This window comes from Sarcophilus harrisii, chromosome 1 (genome assembly GCF_902635505.1).
Source record: "Sarcophilus harrisii chromosome 1, mSarHar1.11, whole genome shotgun sequence".
NCBI lineage: Eukaryota > Metazoa > Chordata > Mammalia > Dasyuromorphia > Dasyuridae > Sarcophilus > Sarcophilus harrisii.
In genome coordinates this window covers 150,903,387-150,925,179 of record NC_045426.1, presented here as the reverse complement: position 1 = coordinate 150,925,179, position 21,793 = coordinate 150,903,387, and the positions used below count along the sequence as shown (strand labels likewise).

The following is a 21,793-nucleotide window of genomic DNA, read 5'->3' as shown; positions in this document are numbered from 1 at the left end:
TGCCCACCAATTGGAGAATGGTTGGTAAATTGTGGTATATGAATGTTATGGAATATTATTGTTCTGTAAGAAATGACCAGCAAGATGAATAAGAGAAGCCTGGAGAGAATTACATGAACTGATGCTAATGAAATGAGCAGAACCAAGAGATCATTATATACCAAACAACGATACTGTATGAAGATGTAACTGATGGAAGTGGATTTCTTGACAAAGAGACCTAATCTAGTTTCAATTGATCAATGATGGACAGAAGCAGCTACATCCAAAGGAAAAAAAACACTGGGAAATGAATGTAAACTGTTTGCATTTTTATTTTTCTTCCGGTTATTTCTACCTTCTGAATCCAATTCTTCCTGTACAAAAGAAAACTGTTTGGATCTGCACACAACATTGTATCTAGGATACACTTAGGACATATTCAAATATATAGGACTGTTTGCCATCTAGGGAGGGTGGAGGGTGGAGGAAAAATCGGAACAGAAGTGAGTGCAGGGATAATGTTGTAAAAAAAATTCCTGGCATGGATTCTGTTAATAAAAAAGTTACTATAATAATAAAAAATAAAAAATAGGAGATACAACAGAGTAAAGGTAAAGGCCTGGAGCAGAATCTATTATGCTTCAGGTGAAGTCAAAAAAGCAGGGGTAGCCATCCTTATCTCAGATCAAGTAAAAGCAAAAATTGATCTAATTAAAAAAGATAAGGAAGAAAACTATATCTTGCTAAAGGGTATTATAGACAATGAAGCAATAGCAATATTAAACATATATGCACCAAGTGTATCTAGCTTCCTAGAGGATAAGTTAAGAGAGTTATGAGAAGAAATAGACAGCAAAACTATAATAGCGGGAGATCTCCATTATATACTTCAACAACAATACTAGATGATGACCAGTTCTGATGGATCAGGCCATCCTCAGCAACGAGATCAACCAAATCATTTCTAATGGAGCAGTAATGAACTGAACTAGCTATACCCAGAAAAAGAACCTTGGGAGATGACTAAAACCATTACATTGAATTCTAATCCTATATTTATGCACACCTGCATCTTTGATTTTCACAAGCTAATTGTAAATAATTCAGAGTCTGATTCTTTTTGTCAGCAAAATAATGTTTTGGTCATGGTATACTTATTGTGTATCTAAGTTATATTTTAATATATTTAACATCTACTGGTCATCCTGCCATTTAGGGAGGGGTGGGGTGGGTAAGAGGTGAAAAATTGGAACAAGAGGTTTGGCAATTGTTAATGCTGTAAAGTTACCCATGTATATATCCTGTAAATAAAAGGCTATTAAATTAAAAAAAAAAAAATAAAATGAGAACCATCATAGCAAAAAAAAAAAAAAAAAATAGCGGGAGATCTCAATCTTGCACTCTCAGATTTAGATAAATCAAATCACAAAACAAATAAGAAAGAAATTAAAGAGGTAAATAGAATATTAGGAAAATTAGGTATGATAGATCTCTGGAGAAAACTGAATGGTAACAGAAAGAAGAATATTTTCTTCTCAGCAGTTCATGGAACCTATATAAAAATTGACCATATATTAGGACATAAAGACCTCAAAATTAAATGCAGGAAGGCAGAAATAGTAAATGCTTTCTTTTCAGATCATGATGCAATAAAAATTACATTCAACAAAAAATTAGGTGTAAATAGACCAAAAAGTAATTGGAAACTAAATAATCTCATCTTAAAGAATGATTGGGTGAAACAGCAAATTATAGACACAATGAATAATTTCACTCAAGATAATGACAACGATGAGACATTATACCAAAATTTGTGGGATGCAGCCAAAGCAGTAATAAGGGGAAATTTTATATCCTTAGAGGCTTACTTGAATAAAATAGAGAAAGAAAAGATCAATGAATTGGGCTTGCAACTTAAAAAGCTAGAAAAAGAACAAATTAAAAACCCCCAATCAATTACCAAACTTGAAATTCTAAAATTAAAAGGAGAAATTAATAATATTGAAAGTAAAAAAAAAAAAAAAACTATTGAACTAATAAATAAAACTAAGAGTTGGTTTTATGAAAAAAAAACCCAATAAAATTGATAAATCTTTGATAAATCTGATTAGAGAAAGGAGAGAGGAAAATCAAATTAGTAGTCTCAAAAATGAAAAGGGAGAACTTTCCACCAATAAAGAGGAAATTAAAGAAATAATAAGGGGTTACTGTGCCCAACTTTATGCCAATAAATTTGATTACCTAAATGAAATGGATGACTACCTCCAAAAATATAGGTTTTCCAGATTAACAGAGGAAAAAGTAAATTGCTTAAATAGTCCCATTTCAGAAAAAAGAAATAGAATAAGCTATTAATCAACTGCCTAAAAAAAATCCCCCAGGACCAGATGGATTTACATGTGAATTCTACCAAACACTCAAAGAACAATTAGCCCCCATGCTTTATAAACTATTTGAAAAAATAGGGAATGAAGGAGTCCTACCAAATTCCTTTTATGACACAGACATGGTACTGATACCTAAACCAGGTAGGCTGAAAACAGAAAGAAAATTATAGACCAATCTCTCTAATGAATATTGATGCTAAAATCTTAAATAAGATATTAGGAAAAAGACTACAGAAAATCATCCCCAGGATAATACACCACGATCAAGTAGGATTTATACCAGGAATGCAGGGCTGGTTCAATATTAGGAAAGCTATCAGTATAATTGGCCATATTAATAACCAAATTAACAAAAACCATGATCATCTCAATAGATGCAGAAAGCATTTGATAAAATCCAACATCCATTCCTATTAAAAACACTTCAGAGTATAGGAATAAATGGACTTTTCCTTAAAATAATCAGTAGCATCTATTTAAAACCATTAGTAAGCATCATATGTAATGGGGACAAACTGCAACCATTCCCAATAAGATCAGGAGTGAAACAAGGTTGCCCACTATCACCGTTACTAATTAATACTGTATTAGAAATGCTAGCTTTGGCAATAAGAGTTGAAAAAGAGATTAAAGGAATAAGAATAGGCAATGAGGAAACCAAATTATCACTCTTTGTTGATGATATGATGATATACTTAGAGAACCCCAGAGATTCTACTAAAAAGTTATTAGAAACACTCCACACCTTGAGCAAAGTTGCAGGACATAAAATAAACCCACAAAAGTCATCAGCTTTCTTATATATCACTAACAAAATCCAATAGTTAGAGTTACAAAGAGAAATTTCATTTAAAGTAACTACTGATTGTATAAAATATTTAGAAATCTATCTGTCAAGGGAAAATCAGAAACTTTATGAGCAAAACAACAAAACACTTTCCATACAAATTAAGTCTGATCTAACCAACTGGAAAAAACATTAAATGCTCTTGGATTGGGTGAGCAAATATAATAGATGACAATACTACCTAAACTAATCTATTTTAGCGCTATAACAATCAGACTCCCAAAAAACTATTTTGATGACCTAGAAAAAATAACAACAAAGTTCATATGGAAAAACAAAAGGTCAAGAATTTCAAGAGAATTAATGGAAAAAAAACCAAATGAAGGTGGCGCCTAGCTGTACCAGATCTAAAATTATATTATAAAACAGTGGTTACTAAAACCATCTGGTATTGCTAAGAAATAGACTAGCTGATCAATGGAATAGGTTAGGTTCAAAAAACAAAACAGCCAATAACTATAATAATCTAGTGTTTGACAAACCCAAAGACCCCAGTTTTTGGGATAAGAACGCATTATTTGACAAAAATAGTTGGGAAAATTGGAAATTAGTATGGCAGAAACTAGGCATTGACCCACACTTAACACTGTACACCAAGATAAGGTCAAAATGGGTTCATGACCTAGACATAAAGAATGAGATTATAAATAAATTGGAAGAGCATAGGATAGTTTACCTCTCAGACCTATGGAAGAGGAAGGAATTTATGACCAAAGAAGAACTAGAGATCACTATTGACTACAAAATAGAAAATTTTGATTACATCAAATTGAAAAGTTTTTGTACAAACAAAACTAATGCAGACAAGATTAGAAGGGAAACAATACACTGGGAAAACATTTTTACAGTCAAAGGTTCTGATAAAGGCCTCATTTCCAAAATATATAGAGAACTGACTCTAATTTATATGAAATCAAGCCATTCTCCAATTGGTAAATGGTCAAAAGATATGAACAGACAATTCTCAGATGAAGAAATTGAAACTATTTCTAGCCATATGAAAAGATGCTCCAAATCATTATTAATCAGAGAAATGCAAATTAAAACAACTCTGAGATTCCATTACACACCTGTCAGATTAGCTAGAATGACAGAGAAAGATAATGTGGAATGTTGTTGGGGATGTGGGAAAACAAGGACACTGATACATTGTTTGTGGAATTGTGAACACATCTAGCCATTCTGGAGAGCAATTTGGAAGTATGCTCAAAAAGTTATCAAACTGTGCATACCCTTTGATCCAGCAGTGTTTCTACTGGGTTTATACCTCAAAGAGATACTAAAGAAGGGAAAAGGACCTGTATGTACCAAAATGTTTGTGGCAGCCCTGTTTGTAGTGGCTAGAAGCTGGAAAATGAATGGATGTTCATCAATTTGAGAATGGTTGGGTAAATTGTGGTATATGAATGTTATGGAATATTACTGTTCTCCAAGAAATGACCAGCAGGATGAATACAGAGAGGATTGGCAAGACGTACATGAACTGATGCTAAGTGAAATGAGCAGGACCAGGAAATCATTATATATCTCAACAATGATACTGTATGTGGATGTATTCTGATGGAAATGGATTTTTTTGACAAAGAGAAGATCGAACTCAGTTTCAATTGCTCAATGATGGATAGAAGCAGCCACACCCAAAGAAAGAACACTGGGAAATGAAATGTAAACTGCTTGCATTTTTGTTTTTCTTCTTGGGTTATTTATACCTTCTGAATCCAATTCTCCCTGTGCAACAAGAGAACTGTTCAGTTCTGCACACATATATTGTATCTAGGATATACTGTAACCTCTTTAACATATGTAGGACTGCTTGCCATCTGGGGGAGGGGGGAGAGAGAGGGAGGGGAATAATCGGAACAGAAGTGAGTGCAAGAGGATAATGTTGTAAAAAATTATCCTGGCATGGGTTCTGTCAATAAAAAGTTATTTAAAAAAAAAGAGAGATTAAAGATCTAGATGAAATGTAAACTTTGTAGGACTGAAATGAATTGGAATGATGAGTACATAGATTTAGAAAATCCATTTTGGTTTTAAAAGAGTTCAGACTATCTGTCGGACAACTGACCAGCAGAACAACAATCTTTAACAACATTTGTCTTAAATTAGACCACTTTAATCTCACACAGCTTCATCAATCTGTATAACTTTCTGGCTACTCTTTGGGCTAAAGACTCAAATATCTGGTTAAACACTATGTTTTTGCTGCCACTCACTATCTTTCTCCACCTTCTCACTGTATTGCTGAGAATTAAGTCTATCATAGTTTATCATCACAATTTTGCTGTTACTTGTGTATGATGCTCTCCTGGTTCTGCTCCATCACTAGCCTCAGTTCCTGTAAATCTTTTCTGAAGTTAGGTTGCTCAGAACTTTTTATCAGGCTGCTCCCATTAACTTATTCAGCCATTCCCCATTGATGGGTATCCCTTAATTTTCAATTCCTTGTTGCCACAAACATTTTTGGACCTGTGGTTCCGTGTCCCTTTTTAGTTACTTTTGCTAATTGCATTCCCTGAATTTATTCTTGCTCTCCTTTCATTCCTTCCCTTCTCAAAAGTATTTTGCTTCTAACTAACCCCTATTTCAAATTTTTCTATCACTTGCCCCAACTTCCTTTTTCCTGTCCTACTGTCCTTTAGAATAAAATAATTTTCATACCCAATTGAGTGTGTATGCTATTTCCTCTTTGAGCGAATTCAGATAAGAAAGTAAGGTTTATTCACCCCCTTTCCTCCCACTCTTCCCCCTTCTACTGTAAAAGCTTTTTCTTGCCTCTTTTATGTGTGATAATTTACCCCATTCTATCTTCTTTCTCAGTATATTCCTCTCTTACCCCTTAATTTTATTTTTTAAAGATATTTTCTCTTCACATTTAACTAACACTTCTTGCCCTTTCTATAATTACTCCTTGTAACTGCCCAAATAATGAGAAGATTCTCATGAATTTTAAGTATCTTCCCAAGTTATTCTTGTTTGTAATCCTAGGTCATGTACTCTCTGGAACAGCATATTCCAACCCTTCTGATCCTTTAATGTAGAAGCTGCTAAATCTTGTCTTTTCCTGACTATGGCTCTGCAATACTCCATCATGAAAAGAGCTGCTACAAACATTTTCACACATGAAGGTGTCCTTTTCCTTTTATGTTTTCTTTGGGATACAGGTCCAGTAGTTATCCAGTTCTATTTTTAAAGAAGTTGTTTTCTTCAGTGGATTTTTTTCCCCCATTTGGTCAATTCTGCTTTTTAAGGCAATCTTTTTTCATCATTGGCTTTTTGTTCTTCCTTTATTATTTGGCCTTATCTATTTTAAGGTGTTATTTTCTTCATTTTTAAGGGGGTGTCTCCTTTACCAAGCTGTTGACTTGTTTTTTATGATTTCTTTGCAACATTTTCATTTGTCTACCCAATTTTTTTTCTACCTCACTTATCTGACATTTTCAAAATATTATTTGAGCTGTTCTATGTTCTAAGATGACTTTCTATTTGTTGGGGGGGGAGACTTCAGATGGGGGAACTTTGACCTTTGTTATCGTCTTCTAAATATATCCTTGTCACCATAGTAACTTTCTATGATCAGATTCTTTTTCACCTATTTGCTAATTTCCCTAATCTATTATTTGGCTTTTATCTGTTTATTAAAGTAAATAAAGTAAACTCTGCTTCCAGAGTGGAGGGTGCACTGTCCCAAATTTCAGGCTTTTGTGCAACTGTTTTCAGAGATGTTTCTAGGGACCTGAAAATGTTCAGTTCTTCCAAGGTGTAAGATCTAAGGAGAGGTTTTTACACTACTTTCCTGGCCTATGCTCTGGTCTGTAAGTTACTAAAAGTACTATTTTCTGCCATGGCTGCAAGCTCTGGTGTGCTAGTGCTTCTCACCTTGAGACTGCCACCTAAGACTATGACTCAGATTGGAATACGGACAAAACAACAAAGTCCTGCATCAGTTCTAGCAAAAAGACTAGTGTAGGGGCAGCTAGGTGGCGCAATGAATAGAGCACTAGCGCTGAAGTCAGGATGACCTGAGTTCAAATCTAGTCTCAGACACTTTAACACTTCCAGGCTGTGTTATCCTGGGTAAGTCACTTAATCCTAACTGCTTCAGGAAAAAAAAAAAAATTCTGTAATTTCCTTCAAACTAGATTCAGAACTTCTTACCATCTGTGGCTAAGAGTTCGGGCAGTCTCTATTGCTGTTACTGCTGGTTAAGTGGCTTCTAAGGACTTCCTGGTTTGCTTAGGGTAGAACTGTGCCAGTGTGGCCTGTGCTGGAAATATGCTCCATTCTCACCTAATATCAACCTTTCATGCTGACTTTCCATGTCCTGGGCTGGAAAATTATTTCACTCTGTCTTTTTGTGGGTTCTGACACTCTAAAATTTGTTTAGAGTCATTATTCAAAGGTATTTGGGGAAGCTTGGGGGAAAGAAAAGGCAAATCACTGCTTTTACTCTGTCACCTGGGCTCTACTCTCTGCATAGATTTCTGTATACTATCAAAAATAACCTACCATAGATTTAAGACAAGCCTCACAACCTTATTCAGGCACTTACAGAATATATAGTTCTTTTCACCCTATTATTTGCTACAGCAGATAATTTTAGAATAAAACAGGGGCATATCTATAATGAATCAACTGAAATGCTGCCTGAAGAATAAGAACAGTTATATAAGAGATCCACAAACTAATGAACATATATCATACTTCAGATTGGTTTGTAGGAGGCAAAAATGGAAGAATGTGGATGTACAATAAGGCTACCCATTCCAGCATCACCCATGCCCTTTATACTCTTTTAGAAATAGTAATAAATAATATATTTTTAATGTCTTGGCCTAAACTCTTTAGTATTGAGTGAGGAAAAGATTTAATCAGTTTTCCCTAGTGTAGATGGCATGCAAAGGAGGAAGTATTCTATATCACTCATACTGAAAGCCTAATCAGTTTTTAAGAGAGAAAGCTGATGAAGTCAAAGGACTCCCTGAAACTTAAAGAAAAACATCTTTACTTAATTCACTTAACAGAAAAATTGCTGGAGCTCATCTAACCAGGTTGGAACCAGGTTCTCCTTCCACATAGGGAGTGGTTATAGATGGATAGAGTGGTTTTAAGAAAATGATTTCCAAGAATATTCCAAGAGTGAAGTGACTACTATTCTACTTGTCAAATCAAAACTGTTACTTGAAGTGTGTGATTGCGTTTTATCTTACTGAATTTTTGTCCCTTAGCCCTATAAATTGTCATCTGAAAATGGTTGACAGAGATAAATTTCCAAAGGCAGGATAAATCTCTGTCTTTGGATATTCTCTTTAAGCAAACATGCTTAAAATTAATAAAATATTCTGGCACATGTATGTGCCTAAATTAAAGAATACAGAATATGTCTTCCCCACATTCACTGACAAGATCACCTATCACTTAAGTGCTGAAGCCACATGAAGGTTTACAAACACAAAAAGCTTTCAATAACTTTGGAATTATATAGTTGCCTATAACATCTGGATGTATTACTGGGCCACTCAAGTCCTGATTCCTACTTAGAATAAGAGAATAAGAGATTTTTAAACTGGAAGGGACCCCAATGGATATCGTAATCTAATCCCCTCATTTTACAGATGAGGAAACTGAAGCTCAGAGACAAAAGCAAATGCCTACGGTCATATAAATAGGAAGTAGCAAAACCAGGATATGAGCATAGGTCATCTGATTCTAAAGCTAACACTTTCTCTACAATGTGACATTATTTCTCTGGGATACTTCAATGGATCTGTCATTATAGTAGAATCTTCTATTCTTTGCAGCATCTTTTCATCAGTAGTATGAGTATAAAGAATTGGACTCCTATAGAATATAGTTTGTAAGAGCCTGGTTATTTTCATTCATACAATTTCATCAAGGATGGTCTCAATATGTATTTAAATTATTCTTTAAAGGATTTTGTAGAAATGGGAAAGTAAGCATATGGGGTTGGCAGTCACTGCTATTTTTCTTGTTTTCTCAATCATTTCTTAGAGGATTAATAAATTTCATAATTTCTTCCAAGTTATTTATACCCTATTTCCTCTTTTAAATATCTTGAGAAGAGATTCCTAAATTCTCTTAAAAGTAAGTGATCTTCTGAATCTACCTCTTTTAATTTACATTCGATTTAGTTCAGATATTCTTACATTTTTTCTTTTTCTCTTCACTGACATTTCAATTTCATTCTACTAAAAAAAAAAAAACTGGCAAAAGTCAAAATCCTAGTTGACAATTTAAGACAATACTGAAAATAAAGGAAATGTAAAAGCAACTTGAAGGATACTTAAGAATTTGAGTGAAAAGTTCCACAGTCACAAGTAAATTTCCCACATGCAATAAATACAATTTTTTGTCTGCGTCTCCTATTGAATTCTGGGGCCATTTTATCATCCTTTTACAGTTTCTATCCAACACACAAAAACTTCTTAATAAGCCCTTTGGGGTTACCATCTAACTTCATGTTATATTCTGGAAATTGGGAATTATTTATGGTTTTTTCAATGTGGAAAATTAGTCTGATCTCTTAAAGTGATTACAAATTCTAGTTTGAATGCTTCACAGAGTTCTGGGGCTTAACACAGTCAGTATATCAACTACATACTGAAGAATCTGGAATAAAGAACTTAATATGTTAGGGAATTTCTTTTACATCTAGAGTCAGTGCTGAACAACTTCTATGTATGACAAAGGTGAATACCTTTAGCAAACATAAATCTCTCTATGTTGTACCCAGATTAACATTAATCCTCTGACTAAAGAAGAGATTTGTTTAATAAGTAATGTGCATAGTAATCACTGAATAAATGTACATCTGTTGAATTTACTGTGTGGTACTTGATTCAATGAATAGTAAACATTTTTTCTTTCTTTCTTTTTTTTTTTAACTTTTATTTATTTTATTTTAGCTTTTTATTTACAAGCTATATGCATTTCAGCACTGACCCTTGCAAAACCTTGTTCCAACTTTTCCCCTCCTTCCCCCTACACTCTCCCCTAGATGGCAGGTAGATTAATACATGTTAAATATGTTAAAGTATATGTTAAACACAACATATGTATACATATTTATCCAGTTATCTTGCTGCTTTAGAAATAAGATAAAAATAACCTGAGAAGGAAAACAAAAATTCAAACGGACAATAACAGAAGGAATGGAAATACTACGTTGTGGTCTACACTCATTTCTCATAGTTCTTTTGCTGGGTGTAGCTGTTTCTCTTCATTACTGAACAATTGGAACGGATTTGGTTTATCTCATTGTTGAAGAGAGCCATGTTCATCAGAATTGATCATCATATAGTATTGTTATTGAAGTGTATAATGATCTCTTGGTTCTGCTCATTTCACTTAGCATCAGTTCATGTAAGTCTCTCCAGGACATTCTGAAATCATCCTGCTGGTCATTTCTTACAGAACAATAATATTCCATAACATTCATATACCAAATTTATTCAGCCATTCTCCAATTGAGGCGCAGACATTAAATTTCAGTTTTTTGCCACTACAAAAAGGGCTGCCACAATTATTTTTGCACATACGGGTCCCTTTCCCTTCTTTAAGATCTCTTTGGGATATAAACCCAGTAGTAGCACTGCTGGATGAAAGGGTATGCACAGTTTGATAACTTTTTGAGCATAGTTCCAAATTGTTCTCTAGAATGGCTGGATGCATTCACAATTCCACCAACAATGTATCAGTGTCCCAGTTTTCGCACATCCCTTCCAACATTCCGCATTATCTTTTCCTGTCATCCTAGCCAATCTGAGAGGTGTGTAGTGGCATCTCAGAGTTGTCCTAATTTGCATTTCTCTGATCAATAATGATTTGGAGCATCTTTTCATATGGCTAGAAATAGTTTCAATTTCGAATGAATAGCAAACATAAAACTTGTTATTGTAATAATTTTGAGTTCCCTCTTCTCCCCTAATCTACATCTCAACACTTTTAATTACCTGAGGAGGACTGCAGATATTGTGAAACTCTGAACCCTGTTCAAAGACATCCTCCTTTTCAATATTTAGGATATAATATATATCCAAAGGTGCTTACAGTACAAAAACTTTCTTTAAGAACAGAGAAGTTGAACAGTTTAAATGATTTTCAGAAATTGATAGGAGATCTCTAATAGATGTATTCAGTGTTAGGCTTAACTCTCCATCACTTACAACCATTATATGACATTTTAAGAGGAAACATTGATTTAAACTTACCACACCAGCTTACAAAAGAAGCTCAAGAGGCTTTGAGAGAAGTTGAATTGGCTTTATCCAATGTAATTGAGTTACTCAAAAACCTTTGGAAATAACAGGTTTTGCTATAAAAGAGGCACCCACGGTAGTCCTTCATCAAGGAGACAGTGTGATAGAGTGGGTGAACCTCCCAGCATAACCAGAACAAAGTCTTACCCCTTACCCAGTGCTTGTGGCTAGAATTTTATTAAAGGCCATTAAGTGAGCAGTACAATTATCTGGGATAAGACCTGACAAACTATACACCTTTTATACCAATGCTGCGAAACCATCCCAGAGTAGCAAATTTTATTAGCCACAGCTCCAAATTTTACACACGGGTCTCCATTAAAGATAACGTGGCTATTACATAATTGGCAATGGATTTTTGAAGAAAAGGTTTCTAAGGTTCCTCCTCTTCAAGGACCAACTATCTTTACAGATGCATCCAAAAATAACATTTGTGCTGTATAAAAACAGTAGTCAAAAACTCCTTTTCAGTCTACTCAGCAGAATGAATTGTATGCAATCATGCTAGCTCTTACTTTTTATCCAGGAAATGTAAATATAATATTTGACTTGGCCTATTCAGCAGGTATGGTACAAAAAATTACCACAGCCCAAATAAAATTTGTAGTTTTATATAAATATCAGCTTTTTAAGGAACTTCAAGAGCAAGTGAGAAAGCATTCAGGTAAGATTTATATCTTTCTTGTATTGTCCACTCTCATAGTAGATTTCCAGGTCCCATTTTTTATGGATAATAATAGATAGATAGTTTTTTTTAACTAAGTTAGCCAATACTCCTTTATTTCAGGCAGCCCAAGAATCTCATTCTAAATATCATCACGCTGCTCAAACTTTACATTTGCAATTTGGGATAACAAAAGAGGAAGCTAGGAGCATAGTAAAAGCCTTTACAGCTTGCCTTCCTTTCCACACTCCTATGCTCACTCCAAAGAAGAACCCTTGTGGTTTGAGACCCAGTGAAATTTGGCAAATGGATGTGACCCATTATAAATCTTTTGGTCATCTGTCTTTTATCCACGTTGTGGTAGACACCTTTTCGGATTTACTTTTGCAATACCAGCAGCAAAAGAGACTGCCCAAGTAGTCACTGAATTTCTTATACAAGATTTTGCAATTATGCATGTGCCACAAGAAATAAAAACAGATAATGGACCTGCATATACTTCTAAACATTTTGCACACTTTTGTGCACAGTATCAGATTTTATACACCACTGGCATACCTTTTAATGCTCAAGGACAGGCAGTAGTAGATAGGAGAAACAGAAACATCAAGATGCTCCTCCAAAAACAAAGGAAAGGGAGAGCCACAGGTAACCCTGGATCACTTTTAAATTTAGCTCTTTATACTATTAATTTTTTGATTTTTGATAAAGATGCTTTGGCTCTGCCAGATAGGTTTTATAACCCACCAGAAGGGCAGTGTCCAATGTGAACAGCTCCAGTATCTTTAGATAATTGTCAGGTGATGTGGAGAGATCCAGAAAGTGATGACTGGAAAGGACCAGATAGGTTAACTGCTTGGGGGAGAGGGTTTGCTTGTATCTCTACAGATGGAAAAGGAATCAGATAGGTGCCAATGAGCTGCATTCGCCTTGTCCATCAGAGAGACACAGAAAGGGAGAAGATGATCCTTGAAACAAAGGAAGAGACCCAAGAAATATCAAATGGTTCAATCTCTGACTGCACGTGCCACTGATGTGTATGGCAATTGACTCATGAACATCAAAAATTGTTAATGAGATTGCTGTAGGACTTCAAAATCTGCAGAAATCATTGGATTCCCTAACACATAAAATAATGGACAATAGATTGGTTTTGGACTATCTCTTGGCTGCTGAAGGAGGTGTATGTGTGATGGTTATTTATATACCCTCCTTCTAGGACTCATGGACATATATAATTCCCCATGTTGATTCATATTGTTTGTTACATCTCTACTAGCCTGTGTTATATTACTATGTGCTTGTGTAATACCTCCCATGCTGATGGATTTATGTATACCTGTTTCAAGTAAGACCCCCTTCAGCCCAGAGGAAACCTGCTAACAATATCTGGTTTGACTCCCCATTTTCCTTTGGTGCCCACTTCCCTTCCTGAGAAGTCAGGGAGGGTATGATCACCTCCTGTTGTTGTTCTCACCTTCCTTCCTAAGAAGTCAAGGAGGGCGTGATTACCTCCTTTTTGGAGTTCTAACCTCTCTGAGAAGTCAGGAAGGGCATGATCACCTGTGTTTATGCTTGAAGCAAAGATACAGTGGGTGTTTACTAATGGTTCTCTAGTTCACATATACTTAGTATGGTGATATAATGATTGTATATACAGAATCACTGGCACATGCTCAGTGTGCTGTAGTGGTATAATTGTACTGATATTTAAGGGCTAAGAGAACTTGAAATAAGTAGACTCGAATGTGTGAGCTCGAGCTCAGACTCAAGACTCCAGACTCTATCCCTGGCCACCCTCATGATTACTTTCCTGCTAAGATCAAAGCCCATCCAGAGACCCTTGAGAAAGCTAGCTCGGACATTACAATCACTCATTATCTTCCATTTTCCTTTTACTCCAGTCTCCAATCCTCACATCATGACCAAGCACTCTCAATGTAACCTTGATTCTATGTCCTTTCACTATATTCCAGCAGGTTTTCCCATAATAATAACCTCCCCTCCTTTTCATCTTTAATATTCTACTGGTTCCCTTGTTTTTGGCTAAAAATGATCCTAGGTTACCTTTTCATATTTAAAAAAATCTTCACAAGATCTATAATCTCTTCAAATTAACTATATAACTACAACTTCAAATGAAATAATAATATATTTAATTCTCCTTTTCACAGCCAAAGTCTCAGAAAAGGTGTTCATATTCCTTTGTTCCACTCCCTCCTCAACTCCTTAAAATCTGGCTTTGTATTTCACTGGTCAACTAAAATTTCTTTTCAATGTTACTAATTAACTCATAATTGTGAAATCTCATGCTTTTCTTCAAATCTAGTCCCTTTTGATTTGATTGTAGAATTTTATACTCCTGACCACCCTTTCTCTTTCCTGGAAACTCTGGGTTTTCATTACATTGATCTTTCCTCTTATTTATAATCTTCCTGGTCCCTCTTCCTTAGTCTGTATCATGATTTATATCCCACATACTCATTGGGGATATAAACCAAAGATCTGTCTTGGGTCCTTTTTCTCTATTTCCTCTTTATATTCTCATTAGTTCCAATTGAGTTCAATTATAATTTTAATGCAGTCAACTCCCAAATCTATATATTCAGCCTCAGTCTCTCTCCTCTCAATTAGATATTACATGGTGAATTCCCACAGAAGCATCTAAAACTCAATATGTTTAAAAAAGACTTTATTCTGGCTCTTCCCAAATCAATTCCTCATCGAACTACTCTATTTCTGTTGATATTATCACAGTTCTTCTAATTATATCAAAAACATAAGTTTGGAGTCATTTCCTATTAGGTAGCCTCTTCTTCAATATTCAGTCAATTTTCAAGTGATGCTGACATAACTACTGCAACATTTCTCATATTCATCTTCTTCACTAACATGGCAACATTCTACTTTAAGATCTCACCTAAAGATCATAAATTTAGAGTTATAAATAGACTACTTTTCAGAGGACAAGCTGAATACCCAAGATTAAACTTGTAATAATACACCTCACCTGGACCACTGAAATAGCTTCCCAATCGAACTCTCTACTTTAAGCCTCTGTCCTCTCCAATAAATACTCTATATAGATCCCCAAAGGAATATTCCTAAAAATAAATCTGACCATGTCACTCTCCTACTTAAACAGCTTTAATTATAAAGTACAAATTAATGAATGACTATAGAGGGTCACAGACAGTGGGGAAACTCTTGGTGATGTATAAGACCCCTCAAGCCCAGAAGGAACCTGCTAACAATGTCTGGTTTGGCTCCACATCTCCGCCAAGGGCTCTTGGCCTTCCTGAGAAGTCAGGGGATAGTGACAGCCTTTGTTGTGATTAAAGCAGAGTGATATCAGGTGGTAAAAAGTGATACCAGGTGGCAATCTATATACAATAGCAAGTTGTTTATGTGGTCCCACATGAGCAGTATATACTAGGCACATGCCCACTATTGTTTTTGTTACATAACGGTATAAAAAGGGGAAAGTGTTTTTGGAATTTGGAATAAACAGACTCCATTTTCCCATCATCCTCAGGAATCCCACCTTATTACTTCTCCACTAGGAAGGGATATTTTAATCACCCTGGGGTGGGGGCTCTAGAAAGCAATGGTACATTTCGTCACCCCAACTTGGGGGCTTTAGAAAGCAGGACACAGCAAATGACATTTAAAGTCCATCATGATCTGGCTCCAACCTACCTTCCTATGCTTAGTACATGTTATGCCTCAGCATTCAACTCTTTGATTCACACTCCACATTCTATGAATTTTCATGTCTTGCAAGGACTATTCCCCGTGTCTGAAATGCACTCCATCATTTTCATCTCTTAGAACACTTTGCTTTCAAAGCTTAATTTAAGGACAATTTTTTTAATGCAAACTTTCCTGAAGCATCTCATTCTTACCATTCCCTGTCTCACCAGCTAAAGCTCTTCCCTTGAAAACTTAATTTATATTTCATTTGTACATTTTCATTTTCTTTCTCCTAAAAAAATACAAGGTCTTTCAGGGCAGAGAATGTCTTGTTTTTTGTCTTAGTATCTCCACTGTCATGCATAATTGCCTGCCATACATTAAGCATTTAAAAATTCCTGATATTTGAACAGCTTAAAAACTAGTGTCCTGAAATGAAGTTTGGGGGCTTGATGATTTTTAAGAGGTTCTTTTCAAGCTTTTTTTCTACAAGTCTTTGAAAAGTGGGTGCTGCAGGACAGGTAGGTGACACAGTGGATAGAGCACCAGCTCTAAAGTCAGGAGAACCTGAGTTTAAATCTAGCCTCAGACACTTAACACTTCCTAGTGGTGTCTGGGCAAGTCACTTAACTCCAATTGCTTCAGCCAAAAAAAAAAAAAAAAAGTGGGTGCTGCAAAAATCTTGGAAAGTACAAATGATTTCTGAATTTCCCTATATGTATTATAATAATATTCAATCTCTTATGACTGATTTCTTAAATTAGTCAACTATGTAGGACATGTGGCAAACTACCACTTTATCCTTGTCATATAATAGCACCATATTTTATGATAAATAGAAAAATTAAAATCATATCTTTGGATATTCCTGATTTTCCTGCAGTAGGGTCATTCATTTTTACCTTTTCCCACAAGTTTGTTGTCTATTTCTTCTATGTGAATTTCTATCTCAAAGTAGAGAAAAGATTAGGATATCATTATCTACAATTCTAAATGCAACTCCTTTAGTAGTTAATTCAAACTATTGTGAGGAATCCAATAAATGAAGACAATCATGAACATTAATCATTAGAAAATAAAGACAACTCGGGTTAATCTGGAAATAGTTTGACAAAACTAATGTTTTCCTTCTGTAAAACTTTATTCCTAATTAAGATTATTGTGGACTTGAAATATTCTTAAAAGAGACAGTTCCTAAAAGAGGAATATTTAGTTTAACTATTTGCTCACATATTAGATGGATAAAAGGGCCATCTTGATAACAGAAGTTAGCATCATTATTAATAATAACAGTTAATATTGTTGTAATGCTTTAAATGCAAAGTGGTTTACAAATATTATCTCATTTGATACTGAAAACAACCCTGAAAGTTAGATTCCCATTTAACAGAAGAGGGCACAAGTTAAGTGACTTATTCAGGGTCACATTAATTTATCAAGTGATTGAGGTGAAATTTGAAATCGTCTTCCTGATTCCAAGCCCAGAAACCCACAATGCCATGTAGTTGCATCAATTATTATACTACACTATATTATTATTAAACTATTACAATGTGTGTATACATACACATATTTATTTACAAATCATTTTCTTGACCTGAATATATTTGTGTTGGCTATTTGGTATATGAAGATATGAAAATCCATTTAAACATTAAAATACAGAAACCACGTATCAAATGAGATATATTATAAATGTGCATACTCTTTATTATCACAGAAAAAGCGTATTCCAACATACACAAAAATTAGCTAATGAATATAATTAAAACTGTTTCAGCAGCAGCATAATTGCATTGAGAACAAAATATGGCATATTTCAAAGTGAAGTAAAAACAGGAAGTTAAGTGTCTCTATTGGTTCTGTATCCCAAAGAGATCATAGAAAAGGGAAAAGAACTCACATCTGCAAAAATGTTTGTAGCAGCCCTTTTTATAGTGGCAAGTAATTGGAAATTGATGCCCATCACTTGGAGAATGGCTAAATATGTTATAGTATCTGAATGTAATGAAAGATTATTCTTCTATAAGAATGATTTCAGAAAGGCTTAGAGAGACTTAAATGAACTGATGCTAGTAAAGTGAAGTCAGCAGAACCAAGAGAACATTGTACACAGCAACAACAAGATTATGTGATGATAACAGTGATGGACTTGGTTCTTTTCAACAGTGGGGTGATTCAGACTAATTTTATAGACTTGTGATGGAGAGAGCCATCTGCAGCCAGAGAGAAGACTATGGGAACTGAATGTGGATCACAACACAGTTATTTTCACTTTCATTGTTCTGTTTGTTTGCTTTTTTTTTTCTTTTTCATTTTTTCCCTTTTGATCTGATTTTCCTTGTGCAGCATGATAAATGTGGAAATATGTTTAGAATTAAATTTAACCCTATGTTGGTTTACTTGTCTGGGGGAAGGAGATGAAAGGGAAGAGAGGAGAAAAATTTGGAACAAAAGGTTTTGCAAGGGTGAATGTTGAAAACTATCTGTGGAAAAAAAAAAAAAAGAAAACTATCTGTGCATGAATTTTGAAAGATAAAAAGCTATTATTATTATTAAAAAAAACCCTACAGGATACTATAATTCAGCATGCAAACTGACTTTAAAAAACCAAATTATTGACAATCAATATGATCATCAGCTTAGTTCAGAATTTAACATGACCACAAGTGCAAAGCTGTAGTTTGAGATGTAAATACATTTGTATTATGCTTAGTAATACTTCTTTAAGGGAGTAGAGAAAAAGATTATGGAAAATTCTTTTGTCAAAATATTTTTTGAGTTGTAGGTAAGAATTCTTGGCCATTGCAACTTCCCTAATTTTTAGCCCATCTTTAAAAAAGATGTACTTGTGTTTCTAACCAATGATATATATGACTTGTCACTCACTTCTAAATCAAAGTTTTACATTTAAAAAATATATATGTATCTCTTTTTACTCTGAAGCAAGAAATAATTGGGAACATGAATAGACCTAAAAAGAAATGAATAATAGCAAGTTTTTCCCCCAGGTTCCTATCATCCTTCTTCTTAAAAAAACAGAAAAAAGTCAAATAAGATGAAAAGAAATGTGTTAATAAACCAGGTCTGAAATCAGAAGTCAGGTTTATCAAAGACAACTCAGCAGCAATCCATTTGTGTTAAGATGCACCAATACTTTGTTATGAACAGATAGAACTTTTAAAATTTGTAGGACACTTTTTATTGTACTGCAGCAAAAGCTAACCTCTTGAAGGTCTGTGAAAGTTTTACAAGGATTTGTAGCCAAACTTGGATCTCAGTAAAAAATACAGTCACAAAATTTCAATTGCATAGCTACATCCAGACTTAATTAGTCTAAAATTCAAACTAGTACAAGAATGGTTGAAAGTAACATTCAAATATTTCTGCCCAGTCCCCTAGTGGCAATTAATAAAGACCTATAGTTATAGATAATGTAACAGTCTGAAGATGGAATGGATTTTTTGTGGAATTTGATAATTTTCTTTACAGTTTAATGCTTTAATTCAGAGGAGTCCAGCACTTAAAATAATCTAATTTAATTTCTTTTAAAATGTTTTCTAGATATTATTGAATTAACAGGAGCAATTCAACCAAAACCCTAAGTTACACATCTTTCTTACTGTCAACCCAAACCCTAAGTAGACATCTTTCTTATTGCCACACATCAAACTATATGACATAAGGGAGAAAGGGATGAGAATTGGTATCAATTTGTGGTTTAAATCTGTGGGTGTAATGTTCTGCTATAAAATAAGTTCTGCTATAACTTTTTATCTATACAAACAAGTATAACTTTATACATATACATAATTTCATATAAATAGAAGTTCAAAACACTTAAGCAAAATTGACTAATATGAGTTTTCAAAACCAGGTTTGTTGATCACTTCAATGATTGTACTTTAAATACAAATCTCATTGAATGATCAAAACAATGAGTGAAAAAATATTTATTTATTGGATGTTTACAATGGTACATAATTAAGCGAGATAATTCCTCCTTTCAAAGTTCTTTTGTTCAAATAAGAAAAATATAACACACATACACACACACACACACACACACACACACATATGGAAATGATAATTAGGGAAGAAAGCTTGGTCTGTGAAGTCAGATTTTAGTAGTAAGATTTTAATCGACATGCCTCTTGCAAGTGGCATTCTTGGTTTGCTTACTATGTTGAGAGAAAAAAATGGGATGGGCAGGGGGTGGGGTAGAAAAGAGATGATGCATATGATGGTAGAGAAGATGACAAAATGGCTTGGATAGAAAGCTGGAAGGGATATGAAACTATAGAGGTATAGTGATATATATATAATAGCTATAGGAGGCTAGGCAAATCTGCATTCACTCAAGCAGCTAGCTCAACCTTAGTGGTAGGAGATCCAAAGATGAATAATATAACAGTTATAATTGATACTTTCAGTATTATTTTACATTGAGGTTACTCAACATTATGGGATGATACTTAAAGACAAATATACTTTTTAAGTGAAAAAAATGAATTAAAACGCAGTTTGAAAATAACAAAGTTCCAAACTGTCCATGGATCTTATCTAACAATTTGCCACATACTAATTTAGAGCTCTAGGTGAAGTGTATATACTTCATGCTCATAGAATACAGTTTTTCATATTACAGCCTGGAAAAAAGCAAGTCAAAAAGCAATAAATTTGCCTGATATTTTAGTTGGGCTTCCATATTAACACAGATCAAAATCTGGAAATTTTATGTTACACCAGTATACAATCTTCCTAAACCTGCATTCAGTGTTTAACACTGGGGCAGGATAATAAATGAATCTTTCAACATGTAGCCAACACATGATAGAATTTAGAAGCATGGGACTCTTGCGTAATTGCCCTAGGACTTGGAAGGCATGCCCACAGAGCACACAGTCCAGAAGATCCTACAAAACAAGAAAGGCATTTCCTACAGACAGGGCAGTGCTTAAGGAATGTGCCACAAAAGGGAGGTTTAGCAGAAGAGGTCTTTACCACCAGAGAGTGTTTTGAAATGTTCATATACTTTACACTACTATCTTTAACAGGTGGCAGAATATGTTGACAAGAAGTGAAAATCATTAGTAAAATATGAATTTTTATGGAAAAGTGTATTACTAACCATAAAAGACTATTCAAAGTATAAAGGAATATTTATATATTTCCCACAAATCTGCTATGGATTATTAATTTTAAAAAATCAAAGAACTATGCTCTTGAAACACCTTTAGTAAGAGACTTTTCTTGAGGAGTTTTTTTTTTTTTTTTTACTAATTTACATTTAAATCGTGAGTAAGTAGTTGCTGATATTTTGTATTTTAAAATTCCATAGACTGTATAACAAACATAATTAAATATTTATTCAAGTGGAAAATAAACATAGTTTTCATTTCTTATGAGTAAATACACTAATCAAACATATTATTAGAATGTTTTCATAGTGAAATCTTACCTCAATGGTAGGTGGATTCTTTCTTGTTTTCCTAATCCAAGCTGTAAGGAAAAACAACACTGAAATGTATTACCCCATTATAGGAAAAAATGAAAAAAAAACAAAACTGATTTATAAAATTAATTATAATTACAATGGAATATGACTGAATTTCTTGAACCACAGACATAAATTGTGTAGGGGAGATGGGTGAGAGAAGGGAGGGAGAAAAATTTGAAACACCAGGTTTTTCAAGGGTAAATGTTGAAAACTGTCTTTATATGTATTTTGAAAATTAAAAGCCATTATTATTTTTGAACCATACAGTGAGTCTCATTCCTTAAGAGTCACATCTCATATAGTCTGAATTAATTTTAAGGTACTACAGCATTAAAGTGAACTACAATGAAAACTATGATTGTGCCAGAATTTGGCTTATTAAATTGAGAGGGCTGAGACTTAAGAATCCTTTACTCATAAAAATTGTTATTTTCAATATTC

At 34.2% G+C, this 21,793-nt stretch overlaps 1 protein-coding gene across 1 annotated transcript in view; it reads right to left on the bottom strand.

Moving 5' to 3' along the window:
- The window catches only part of NDUFAF2 (NADH:ubiquinone oxidoreductase complex assembly factor 2), a 229,071-nt gene that overhangs the window by 60,928 nt on the left and 146,350 nt on the right, over positions 1–21,793 (bottom strand). The window contains exon 3 of the mRNA XM_031965383.1: positions 21,314–21,354. Coding sequence (XP_031821243.1) covers positions 21,314–21,354 — 41 coding nt within the window. The remainder of the gene's footprint in view (positions 1–21,313; positions 21,355–21,793) is intronic.